We start from the raw sequence: 13,831 nt of genomic DNA on the forward strand, positions 1-13,831 counted from the left end.
TAGAAGTAACAACAGTGAAGTAATATTTGATGGCAGAGGTGAGAGTACATGTTCAGCCATAGTCATGCAATCATAGTGTTACAGTTGAAAAGTATCTTGGAAAGAATGCAACCTAACACACATACCACAAACACACCTTAATTTTAGAGAGTTTATTTCAAGCTCTCTTTCATTCTTACAGAACTTAAGCTTAGGTAGCAATGGTGAAACCATATATAAGGAGTTAGCATTTTTTTTTAATGTAAATACATCACATCCAAAATACACAACCAAGTAAATTAAGTATAAAACGTGAAAATAGGAAGTTCTAAATATTCATCATGTTTTTGGAGGGAGAAAAAAATCTTAAACCAAGAAGAAACAGAGGAAATTTTCAAACAGATAGGCAGATATGTCTACCTAAAAATTTAAAACTTCTGAATTCCATACAATGGAATACTGTGTAACCATTTTTTTTATTATACTTTAAGTTCTAGGGTACATGTGCACAACATGCAGGTTTGTTACATATGTATACATGTGCCATGTTGGTGTGCTGCACCCATTAACTCGTCATTTACATTAGGTATATCTCCTAATGCTATCCCTCCCCCTCCCCCAACCCCACAAAAGGCCCCAGTGTATGATGTTCCCCTTCCTGTGTCCAAGCGTTCTCGTTGTTCAATTCCTATGAGTGAGAACATGCGGTGCTTGGTTTTTTGTCCTTGGGATATTTTGCTGAGAATGATGGTTTCCAGCTTCATCCATGTCCCTACAAAGAACATGAAATCATCCTTTTTTATGGCTGCATAGTATTCCATGGTGTATATGTGCCACATTTTCTTAATCCAGTCTATCATTGATGGACATTTGGGTTGGTTCCAAGTCTTTGCTGTTGCGAATAGTGTCGCAATAAACATACATGTGCATGTGTCTTTATAGTAGCATGATTTATACGACTTTGGGTATATACCCAGTAATGGGATGGCCGGGTCAAATGGTATTTCTAGTTATAGATCCTTGAGGAATCACCACACTGTCTTCCACAATAGTTGAACTAGTTTACAGTCCCACCAACAGTGTAAAAGTGTTCCTATTTCTCCACATCCTCTCCAGCACCTGTTGTTTCCTGACTTTTTAATGATTGCCATTCTAACTGGTGTGAGATGGTATCTCATTGTGGTTTTGATTTGCATTTCTCTGATGGCCAGTGATGATGAGCATTTTTTCACGTGTCTGTTGGCTGCATAAATGTCTTCATTTGAGAAGTGTCTGTTCATATCCTTCACCCACTTTTTGATGGGGTTGTTTGTTTTTTTCTTGTAAATTTGTTTGAGTTCTTTGTAGATTCTGGATATTAGCCCTTTGTCAGATGAGTAGATTGCAAAAATTTTTTCCCATTCTATAGGTTGCCTGTTCACTCTGATGGTAGTTTCTTTTGCTGTGCAGAAGCTCTTTAGTTTAATTAGATCTCATTTGTCGATTTTGGCTTTTGTTGCCATTGCTTTTGGTGTTTTAGACATGAAGTCCTTGCCCATGCCTATGTTCTGAATGGTATAAAAACTCTCAATAAATTAGGTATTGATGGGATGTATCTTAAAATAATAAGAGCTATCTATGACAAACCCACAGCCAATATCATACTGAATGGGCAAAAACTGGAAGCATTCCCTTTTAAAACTGGCACAAAACAGGGATACCCTCTCTCACCACTCCTATTCAACGTGACGTTCTGGCCAGGGCAATCAGGCAGGAGAAAGAAATAAAGGGTATTCAATTAGCAAAAGAGGAAGTCAAATTGTCCCTGTTTGCAGATGACCTGATTATATATCTAGAAAACCCCACTGTCTCAGCCCAAAATCTCCCTAAGCTGATAAGCAACTTCATCAAAGTCTCAGAATACAAAATCAATGTGCAAAAATCACAAGCATTCTTATACACCAATAACAGACAAACAGAGAGCCAAATCATGAGTGAACTCCCATTTACAATTGCTTCAAAGAGAATAAAATACCTAGGAATCCAACTTACAAGGGATGTGAAGGACCTCTTCAAGGAGAACTATAAACCACTGTAACCATTTTTTTTTTTTTTTGAGACAGAGTCTCGCTCTGTCGCCCAGGCTGGAGTGCAGTGGCGCGATCTCGGCTCACTGCAAGCTCCGCCTCCTGGGTTCATGCCATTCTCCTGCCTCAGCCTCCCGAGTAGCTGGGACTACAGGCGCCCGCCAACAAGCCCGGCTAATTTTTTGTATTTTTAGTAGAGATGGGGTTTCACCGTGATGGTCTCGATCTCCTGACCTCGTGATCCGCCCGCTTCGGCCTCCCAAAGTGCTGGGACTACAGGCATGAGCCACCGTGCCCGGCCCCACTGTAACCATTTTTTAAAGTGATCTAGAAATACATTTATTGTATTTTATTAGGAGAAAGTAACTGTCTTATACCATTATGTAGAGCATGATTTCATTCTTCTAAATGTACGCATGTAAATACATATATATGCACACATATATCTATAGATATATCTATATCTGATAACCCTAGGTAAAAGTCAGAAGGGTTATACTACCTTTCATAACTGAGAGTGTCTGTGGAACTCCTATAGCAAAAATTACACTTCATTTGAAACTTCAAAATTCCCATTAAAATTCTGCAGCAATGAATACGCATAGAAAAAAAAAAAGAAAGAAAAAGAAAATAAAGTCAGAAACAAGAAGAGAATTCCTCCTGTCATTGCTTCTTGTTCAATAATGCATTAAAAGTCCTAACTGGCCCGGCACAGTGGCTCACGCCTGTAATCCCAGCACTTTGGGAGGCCAAGGTGGGCAAATCATGAGGTCAGGAGATCGAGACCATCCTGGCTAACATGGTGAAACCCTGTCTCTACTAAAAAAACAAAAAATAAGCCAGGCCCGGTGGCGGGTGCCTATAATCCCAGCTACTTGAGAGGCTGAGGCAGGAGAATGGCATGAATCCAGGAGGCAGAGCTTGCAGTGAGCCGAGATCACACCACTGCACTCCAGCCTGGGCAACAGAGTAAGACTCCATCTCAAAAAAAAAAAAAAAAAAGTTCTAACCTGTGCAATAAGATAGTGATCGAGAGAGATAAAACTGGAAAAGGAAGAGACAAAAATGTCCTTATTTCCCAACAAAATAAGTGCCTTTATATAAAACCCAAGAGATTCAAGAGACTATAAAACTAAAAAAAAATTCAGCAAGATGGTATAATATGAACATGCAAAAATCAATAGCATTTCTTTCTACCACAAATAAGTTTTAGAAAATGCAGTAGAGGCCATGCATGGTGGCTCATGCTTGTAATCCCAGCACTTAGAGAGGCCAAGGCAGGTGGATCATGAGGTCAGGAGATTGAGATCATCTTGGCTAACACGGTGAAACCCTATTTCTACTAAAAAATACAAAAAAATAGCTCGGCATGGTGCAGGAGCCTGTAGTCTCAGCTACTCGGGAGGCTGAGGCAGGAGAATGGCGTAAACCTGGGAGGTGGAGCTTGCAGTGAGCTGAGATCATGCCACTGCACTCCAGCCTGGGCGACAGGGCGAGACTCCATCTCAAAAAAAAAAAAAAAAAAATAGGTAAATCTCAAAAACAACATTGAGCAATAAAGGCAAGTTACAGAATTGCAGGCTCTGTATAATGTATCCATTTATTAAAAAATTGAAAACATGCAAAACAATAACATACATATTAAATATGCTTATGAGAGTTCCATGTGGCCATCCCAGGCATCTCACCTAATGGACAGACCTGGTGAATGACAAACACAAAATTCAGAACAGGAGTTACATCTAGAGAGGGAAGGAAGAAGGTGAATGAAGCGTTGGATGGTACAGATTGGGGGCTTCAACTATATTGCCAAATTTTAGTCCTAAAAAAAAAAAAAGCAAATAAGCCAAAATGTAATAGTCTATAAAGCTGTTTGGTGGTTGGACATATACGTACTTATGTACGTGTTATATTATTTCTATATGTTTCTGTGTTTGAAATATATCATAATTTTTAAGGATATGGACATGTGTTATAAAAATACTCTCTGAAAGGATAAACCATGGTGACCTGTGCAGGAGAGCTGGAAACTTGGCCATGTGGCTCAGAGACAAGAGAAAGACATTTTTCTGAATATTTTTTGAACTTTTGAATGTTCAAACCAAGTGAATATCACGACCTATTTAAAACACTTAATACACTGTTTTAAAAGGGCTTGGTCATAATGGGACTAGAAGGTAGATGAGCAGTTACCTGGGGGTGGGGATGGGGATTGACTATAAATGGGCATTAGGGATATTTGGGGGCTGATAGAAATGTTCTCAAACTGGATCGTAGTGATGATTGCACAGCTCTGTAAATTTATTAAATATCATTGGGTTGTACACTTAAAGTGGGTGAATTTGGTCAGGTGTGGTGGCTCACACCTGTAATCCCTCCTTTGGGAGGCCGAGGTGGGTGGATCACCTGAGCTCAGGAGTTCGAGACCAGCCTGGCCAACATGGTGAAACCCCGTCTCTAATAAAAATATAAAAATTAGCTTGGTGTGAAAAAAAAAAAGAAAATAAATAAATAAATAAAATAAAATTAGCTGGGTGTGGTGGCACACAGCTGTAATCCCAGCTATTCAGGAGGCTGAGGCAGGAGAACCACTTGAACCCAGGAAGTAGAGGTTGCAGTGAGCCAAGGTTACACCACTGCACTCCAGCCTGGGTGACACAGAAACACTCCATCTCAAAAAAAAAAAAAAATAAATTAAATTAAATGGGTGAGTTTTATGTTTGCAGATTTCACTTCAATAACACTAAAAGACTGAAAAGAGGGGAGAAGGGGAATGGATGAAAGTTCATATGATTTGGCCCAGCATTCCTATTTTTGGCAAACTATCCTAGGATGATAGTACAAATTATGGGGGAGAGAAGAGACTAAGATAATCAATGGAAATTTTTTAAATTTTATGGAGAAAGAAGTTCATGAAAAACAATATTAATGCAGAAACACGTTTAAATACACGTCACCCATCGCTCAGCAGAGGAGCTATTCTTCGGCCCAGCTCTCCTGATAAGAAACAATCTCTGTTCTCAAGGTGTTCACAGGCTACCAGGGAAGAAAGACGTGTTTATTACATACTCAAATGCAGTACTGCCCAAAATGCTGTGGAAATTAAATTCTGACATACCAGAGGTATTCTTAAAATTCCAGTACACATAGAGCATCCCTAATGAAAAAATCCAAAATCTGGCCAGGTCCAGTGGCTCATGCCTGTAGTCCCAACCCTTTGGGAGGCCAGGGCGAGCGGATCACTTGAGATCAGGAGTTTGAGACCAGCCTGGCCAACATTGCGAAACCCCATCTCTACTAAAAATACAAAAAAATCAGCCAGGCATGGTGGTTCACACCTGTAATCCCAGCTACTTGGGAGGCTGAGGCAGGAGAATCGCTTGAACCCCAGAGGTGGAGGTTGCAGTGAGCCGAGATGGTGCCATTGCACTCTAGCCTGAGAGACAGAGCGAGACTCTATCTCAAAAAAATAAAAATAAATAAAAAGTTTAGAAAGGACATTTAGAAATTACCAAAACATTACTGCAGATACATTCTTGAAATATAGATATATGTGCCGTATTATTATTTGTGGTAGAGCCCTATGTGTACCTGACCTTGAACTACCCCTGCTTTTTTTTTTTTTTTTTTTTTTTTTTTTTTTTTTTTTTTTTTTTTTTTGCACTGGGGCTCAATTCCAACTCAGTGTTCAGTTTCTATGGAGAGAGAGGAGGAAACAGAGAACTAGAGTGACCTGGCCAGACTCCCCACAAGGAATTCTTTACATCACTCACACCATCAGCAAGAGTTGCTCCTGGTTTGCAATCCAGCCTTTTCTCCACGGTGAAAGAAGAGATGTCTTTATCGCTTTAATTACCATGACAAGAAGGAAAATCATAGAGTTGTAATATGGTCTTTGGGGAAACAGTTCGCCCTTTTGGAGATTTTGGGGGGATGTCTGAAAACTGTTAGAAGAGAAATTTAAAACTGATCAGAATTTTTATAGCACTTCGATATTTATAAACAATACAAAGAATGGCCTCCGCTTTTGTATGATCCTATTTATCTATATAATGAATGTCCTGAGCCGAGCCCCCAGTTTTGTCTCCTGAAATGAATACATTTCAAAATACCTAGACATTCATCTCATGTAAGCCTCAAATTCAGCCACTGTGAGATTTTTATCTGGCAAAGGACTTCTGTGAAAAGAATGGTGGTGTTTCTTATTTAAGTTCAGGAAAAATCTACTCAGTTTTTACTCAAGAATAGTTTTACTTGTAAGTGACAACATTAGAACTTTTTTTAATCCTAGTTTCATAGAGATGTGTCAAAAGTAATATTTCAAGCAAATGAATGTGAATGCATCTTGTTTCTTTTATCATGGAATCAAATACATGTTTCGAATCCACTAACAGGGTTGTGAGGCTTTTTCTGAACATCTAGCTGCTGTTTCCAAATTAATCCCTTAATTTTATCTCGGGAAAGAGACCCTGAGGTTTGAGAATCCCCTTGTGTGGTCTTTTCTTTTTTTTTTTTTTTTTTTTTTTTTTTGAGGCGGAGTCTCGCTCTGCTGCCCAGGCTGGAGTGCAGTGGCGCGATCTCGGCTCACTGCAAGCTCCGCCTCCCGGGTTCACGCCATTCTCCTGCCTCAGCCTCTCTGAGTAGCTGGGACTACAGGCGCCCACCACCACGCCCGGCTGATTTTTTTTTTATATTTTTAGTAGAGACAGGGTTTCACCGTAGTCTCGATCTCCTGACCTCGTGATCCGCCCGCCTCGGCCTCCCAAAGTGCTGGGATTACAAGCGTGAGCCAGTGGTCTTTTCATTCTGTCCCCGAGTGACACCTGTCCTATTCTGCCTGAAGACTTTGCCATTAACCCACCTCCCCAGCTTTGACCCAGTGAATTCTAATGCTTGGTTAAGCCCAAGCTAAAGCCAAGAGGAATTGAGATTGTATTTATTCGAGGGCATTGTTATTTCTGTTTCTTTGCTTTGGTCCCAAGTATTTTTTCCTATTTCAGGTAATGGGGAGAGTACCAACAATTTCCATTAATAAGACAGAAGGTTGCCACATATACCTCAGTGAAGATGCTTTAGACTGTGAGATCGTGAGCGCCAAGTCATCTGAAATGAACGTACTTATCCCTCAGGATGGTGATTATGTAAGTACCTTTCAAAAGGCCGTCAAGAATCTTTCTGGAGCCTTCATTATTAACATTCTTAGAGATTGATTAATCAGCCACCAACCTGCGAGCTTTATTTGTAGCATAATCCACAGGCAGGCGAGGAATTCAGGGAGCTGTCTTCCACATCTCTTCCCGCCTATTAGCTTCTTGACTGTACTCACTCCTGGATTTCCAATTCTCAAGGGAGTGTACTAATAATTCATTTAATGGACCAGCGTTTATCAAATAGCACAGCATGCATCTGAGTTCGTCTTATGTAGGACTAAATAGTTTCCTTTGCTCTGGTGGAGGTAAACAGGAAAGAAGGAGAAATAAATACTTAGGGGAAAAAATGTGAAGACAGAGAAAAGACAATAAGTAGGGCTATTTGTGCAGCTATGCTTAAGTGAGAGGTTAAGTGTAAGAATCGAGAAGTTTTATGAAAATGCCAGTTCCCAAATCTTCCACCTGGAGGTTGGATTCAGGAGGCCTGGAGTGAGGCCCAGGAATCTGCATTTTAACAGGCATATCCCTTAAGTCCATCCAATGGCCCTTCTGAGAAACACTAGCCTAAGAGACTTGGCCACTATTTATTTTCTCAGCTTTCTCTCCTCAACAAAGCACTTTCTCAAAGAAGCATACACATATTCTCACACTTTGAAAAGGGAGTGTTAATAAATAAGTACATTTCCTGGTTCATGAAGTGTGATGGATCTGCTAGTTGCTACTTGAAAGTGGGGAAATAAATACAGAGAAGGCCAAGCATGGTGGCTCACCCCTGTAATGCCAGCATTTTGGGAGGCTGAAGCGGGCAGATCACTTGAGGTCAGGAGTTTGAGACCAGCCTGGCCAACATGGCAAAAGCCCGTCTCTACTAAAAATACAAAAATTAGCCATGTGAATCCCAGCTACTCAGGAGGCTGAGGCAGGAGAATCACTTGAACCTGAGAGGCAGAGGTTGCAGTGAGCTGAGATTGTGCCATTGCACTTCAGCCTGGGTGACAGAGTGAGACTCAGTCTCAAACAAACAAACAAACAAACAAAAACAGAGAAAATTCCCTCCAAGTCTGCCTGTGCAGGGAGCCAGTGAACCAGGGAAGGATGGGAGAAAACACAACTTAGCAGGCAAACATCTGGAAGAGGAGCTCCCTCGGCCTGAGGCATCAATTGCCAGGGCCTACACAGCAATCAACACACAGGTTGATCTCCTTAAGCAGACAGTGTGACTGCTGCCACATTCTCCCTTCCCCACCTGGCAGTAAGTTCTTCAGCTCTGCTCAGCCACGTGTCATACATTACAGGCCAGAATTCATCATTTCAGTTTGAAAAAACAAAACTCTGCAAGCCTCAGGCCATGCTTTCCTAGTAAGTGTGTATAGACAGTCTAACCCTGAGATAGAGAAGAGTCCTCTCTTGGGCCCTCCACCTAAAAAAATTCCTGGAGAGGTGATGCCAACAGCTTCAGGGTAGGAGAGCCAAAAATTGGAGGGAGGCCTGGCCTTTGCAGCTGTTTAAGCAGAAGGCTCAGCTGCATGGGACTGGATCTGTTAAGAAAAGCAGTGAGATTTGGATGATCACTGCAGACTAATGAAGCTGGAATCTGTGGGTGTGGGACCCAGGCACCTGTAATTGTTAAAGCTTCCCAGGTGATTCCAGTGGGGAGCCAACGTTGAGATCCACTGGCCTAAAGGATGAGTGTAAGTCGAAACCTGAGCGTTCATGCTAAAAACCAAGGTCTTGGCCGAGTGCAGTGGCTCACGCCTGTAATCCCAGCACTTTGGGAGGCCGAGGCAGGCAGATCACGAGCTCAGGAGATCAAGACCATCCTGGCTAACACAGTGAAACCCTGTCTCTACTAAAAATACAAAAAATTAGCCGGGTGTGGTGGCACACGCCTGTAGTCCCAGCTACTCGGGAGGCTGAGGCAGGAGAGTCACTTGAACCTGGAAGGCGGAAGTTGCAGTGAGCCGAGATCACACCACTGCACTCCAGCCTGGGCAACACAGCAAGACTCCATCTCAAAAAAAAAAAAAAAAACCAAGATCTTGCCTCTTACAGGTCAATGACCTTGTGGCCCTCTTCACATATTCTTGGTTGGAGCTGGTAGGGAACAACACAGAGGACCTGCCATGGGCATTATGGTGTGGGAATGGATGGAGGAGATGATTTGTCCTGAAAGAAATCGGTCTCCCAGAGAAGACTCATTAGCATATTACTAACCCCTCACTGCCAGGAACAGATTTGGGACACCTGTAGTGCAATTACTATCAAAGAGGTGCCTTCATCTGGCACATTCTCTACTTGGCCTGGTTCTTGAGAACAAACACCAAGCCTCATCTACCCATCCAGAAGAGCCCCAGAAGGAATATTGGCTGCACAAACACACACATGTTATTCAGATTGTGGGTTCTTTACTTCAAGATTTTTCCATTGCAGATTTTATTCAAGAAGAATACATCACTCGTTATAGCAAGGGCTTTGCCTTTTACTTTATTTATTTATTGTTTGCTTGTTTGTTTGTCTGAGACAGGGTCTTGCTCTATTGACCAGGCTGGAGTGCAGTGGTGCGATCATGGCTTACTGCAACCTCGACCTCCTGGGCTCAGTCAATCTTCCTGCCTCAGCCTCTCAAGTAGCTGGGACTACAGGCGTGTGCCACCACACCCTGTTAATTTTTGTATGTTTTGTAGAAACAGTGTCCCTGAGGACAGGCAGAGATAAAGGAGAGGGTGAGATTACCATCCCCACTCCTGGGAATCCTTCTCTGCAACTCTGCCAAAAGAGATGCCGAATCAGAGTGGCTCTTCAGCAGCACTACACTATGTAAAGCTTGTCCTTATACAGTGGGGTCTCGCTACATTGCCCAGGCTGGTCCCGAACTTCTGGGCTCAGATGATCAGCTGGCATCAGCCTCACAAGTACTGGGATTACAGGTGTCAGCCACCGTGCCTGGCCCAGGCCTTTCCTTTTGAATGAATGAATGGCTTCATCCCAAAGAAACAGTTAGATCCTACATCTAGGAAGATAGGTACCCATGTGTGTTCCATGGAAACACCACAGCTTATGAGCATGGGCATCAGCTTATCAGACACATGAGGTTTCAACAAGCACTGCATGGACTGGAAGTCCGAGGAGGCCCAGGAGACAGGTCCAAGGCCTCCTTGCCTTGGAGAGGTTTTCTATCTTCTTCTGAAGGTCTTCTGTCCTTCTTCCTTGCCTTGGAGGAGGTCTTCTATCCTCTTCTGAAATGACTGGAGAATCACTGTCGGGGAAAGGAGAGTGTTGACTCAGACTTTTATTTTGACTATTCTGTATTATTCTTTGTGTGTACGCGTTTGTATGTGTATTTTCCAATGGGAGAAGTAGAGTGCCTTGGTGAAGTGTAACAAATGTGTATATAACCCTAAGCTCATTTTTACAATTTATCAAAGAGTAGAGAGCTACCTCTGGGATAAAACCTTTCTACTCCATGTGATTGGAACCAGCAGCACTGGCATCACCTGGGAGCTTGCTAGAAATGCAGATTCTTATTCCATTCCCCAGACCTACTGAATCAGAATCTGCATTTTCATAAGATCCTGAATCAGAATCTGCATTTTTTTTTTTTTTTTTCTGAGACAGAGTTTCACTCTTGTTGCCCAGGCTGGAGTGCAATGGTGCAATCTCGGCTCACCACAACCTCTGCCTCCTGGGTTCAAGTGATTCTCCTGCCACAGCCTCCCAAGTAGCTGGGATTACAGGCATGTGCTACCACGCCTGGCTAATTTTGTATATTTAGTAGAGACAGGGTTTCTCCATGTTGGTCAGGCTGGTCTCGAACTCCCAACCTCAGGTAATCCACCCACCTTGGCCTCCCAAAGTCCTGGGATTACAGGCATGAGCCGCGGAGCCCAGCCAGGGAGAATCTGCATTTTAATAAGATCCTGGGTCAGAATCTGCATTTTATTATTATTATTATTGTATTGTATTTTACTTTTTGGAGACGGAGTTTTCACTCTTGTTGCCCAGGGAGTCCAGTGGCACGATCTAGGCTTACTGCAACCTCTGCCTCCTGGGTTCAAGTGATTCTCCTGCCTCAGCCTCCCGAGTAGCTGGGACTACAGGCGCGTGCCACCATTCCTGGCTACTTTTTTGTATTTTTTTAGTAGAGATAGGGTTTCACCATGTTGGCCAGGCTGGTCTCGAACTCCTGACCTCAGGCGATCCACCCACCTTGGCCTCCCAAATTTCTGAGATTACAGGCGTGAGCCACTGCACCCGGCCAGAATCTGCATTTTCATAAGATCCCAGTTGATTCATGTGCATGTTAAAGTTTAGTGGAGAGTAGTAGGTAAGATAGAGCCCAGATTTGAATTCTGGCTGCGCTGTTACTGGCCACATCATTTGGGGCCAGTTGCTTAATCTCTCGGGCCTCCGTTTCCTACAGATGGCATCCCCAAGAACACCTAGCTTATAGGGTTATTATAGGAGATCTGCTGAGTTCATCTATGTCCAGTGCTTAGAAGGATGCCTGGTTTGTTCTAAATGATGCTTTTAGCTTTAATGATGATACTGGCTTGAAGGCACAGAACTGACACATGACATACACAAGTCTCCACGTGACAAAGACCTCCCCATGACACAGCTTGAAATTCGATCGAATTTCTTTGCCTATCATGTGGCACAAATCAGCCTCCCCATCTGTTTGCAAAAGGAAGCCTTAGTTTAAATAACTTTGTTGTAGTTTAAATAGCTTTGTTGTTCTTGCCCTTTTCCAGAGAGAATTTCCCGTTCCTGAACAGTTCAAGACAGCATGGGATGGATCCAAGTTAATCACTGAACCTGCAGAAATTATGGCCTAACTTCCCGAGAGACCGAACCCCCTCACGTAAATCCCCCCTATCAAACAAACAAAAAAGCAGCAGTAAAGAGCTAGAAGTTGCAGTAGCCCCTACTGCTTTAGCTTTGGCCTCCAACGATTCTGTGCTATAGACACAGCACTGTTTCTGGCACGCCTTGTGGGCATTTTGAAATATTTAACATTTCCTCATGATTCGCCTTTGTGTGTGATTTTAGTTCCACATGATGACTTGTGAACATTATGGATTTAAAGGAAAAAAAAAAAAGAATTCTGTTCCCCTCATATCATGAACACAGTAACTGATAGGTAAAAAGACTGCATGATTCACTTTTACACTTATATTTCATTGCTAGTTAAAAAATAAAACCTTTGAGACTCTAAGATGTACATTTTTACCTTTTAGGCAATTTCAATATAATGTAGAAGTAGTAGTGTGCCCTGAAAAATGTACACGTTTTTTCTTATTGTTACCACATGTTCACCTTTATCAGCGTGGATACTGTCAGCATGAGTACATATTTCAACCTACGCTTTTAAAAGACGTAGAGTTTATATTAAGGACCAAATTCAGTTCCTTGGTCCTTGGAAGACCTATATTCTCTGTAGTTACTGAAAATGAAAGTCAATTCTAATTATTCATCTTACATATTTTTCCACCATGTCGTTTGAAAACTTACTTTTCTTCTGCATAAGAGATTCTTATGCCAAAACATTAAACAGAAGAAATCATTTTTTTGCTATGTAATACCTCGCAACTTTGCTCTAAAATCAAGCTCAGTTTTTATTTTCCAAGTTTGAACATGTTAAATATCAGATGCCTTGTAAATTATGTCTTTAATGTTTTCTTATAGACTAATTTCCTCTTTTCCACCTGCCAGACTTGCTAACCAGGCTCAAAAATGAACATGAAAAAGCCATACATGTATTATTTCTCCTAAAACCTAAGGCATTATCTGTTGGTTTGGCTTGCTGCTCCTATTTTGTAGTCTTGATAGTAGATGCTTCTTCAGCGTAAGAGTAGCTATGATACTCCTTTTTATCTTTTCAGTACATAGTGCTGAAAAATCTGCAACTTCTTGGATCACGTTTAATGAATTATAGTATAATGCTTGCAGGCCCAGTACAAGCATATATATTGTGCCTCTTATAGCTTTTGGAATACATCGTTTCCATTTTTTAGATATCTTCTATATCCATATAGTATTCAAATTATTAATGCTCATGTACCAAGGTTTTGCTATAAAAGTTTTGTCTGTATGAATAATGTGGCTTTAGTAAATAATCATTTTTCAACTGTAAACTTATTCTGAAATAAAGTAAAATTCTAATTGTTTAAATACTGTGATGAATTCTGGATGTTAAAATGATTTTTTTTCTACTTTGATTTGCTCCTTGCTTATGTGTCAGACTTAGAAAAGACAGCTGAGTCCTTCGGGTTGAATTAGAGAATTTATCCAGGATGCCATCAGCTTCCCTGATGAATGATGTCTCCTTTGAGATAGATATCAGATAAAGCCATTTGCAATTGGATTGACTGTCAGAAAATTCTAGAATTCAGTTTTGTAAATCAAGTCCTCTTTACTGAGAAAATCCTCCTCATAGATCTTTGTTAACGTAAACATCCCAGAACATAAGTGATTTTATAAATACCATATACACCTTATAAACATATAACTATAAATAACATAATAAATGTATAAGGAAACTCCTAAAAGAAAAAAAAACTGAGAAGATCCTAAAATGGATATATTATATACCCATAATATAGTGATAATTTTGTATTGAGAAATAAATCCACCCAT

At 41.3% G+C, this 13,831-nt stretch overlaps 1 protein-coding gene across 1 annotated transcript in view; it reads left to right on the plus strand.

The window, feature by feature from the left end:
- Window positions 1–13,407, plus strand: part of CAP2 (cyclase associated actin cytoskeleton regulatory protein 2) — a 160,333-nt gene extending 146,926 nt beyond the window's left edge. Inside the window, exons 12-13 of the mRNA XM_032140419.2 lie at window positions 7,046–7,186; window positions 11,947–13,407. Of these exons, the coding sequence (XP_031996310.1) occupies window positions 7,046–7,186; window positions 11,947–12,030 (225 nt within the window). The 3' untranslated portion in view covers window positions 12,031–13,407. The remainder of the gene's footprint in view (window positions 1–7,045; window positions 7,187–11,946) is intronic.
- Window positions 13,408–13,831: the final 424 nt, after the last annotated feature.

This window comes from Hylobates moloch, unplaced genomic scaffold (assembly GCF_009828535.3).
Source record: "Hylobates moloch isolate HMO894 unplaced genomic scaffold, HMol_V3 SCAFFOLD_20, whole genome shotgun sequence".
Taxonomy (NCBI): domain Eukaryota; kingdom Metazoa; phylum Chordata; class Mammalia; order Primates; family Hylobatidae; genus Hylobates; species Hylobates moloch.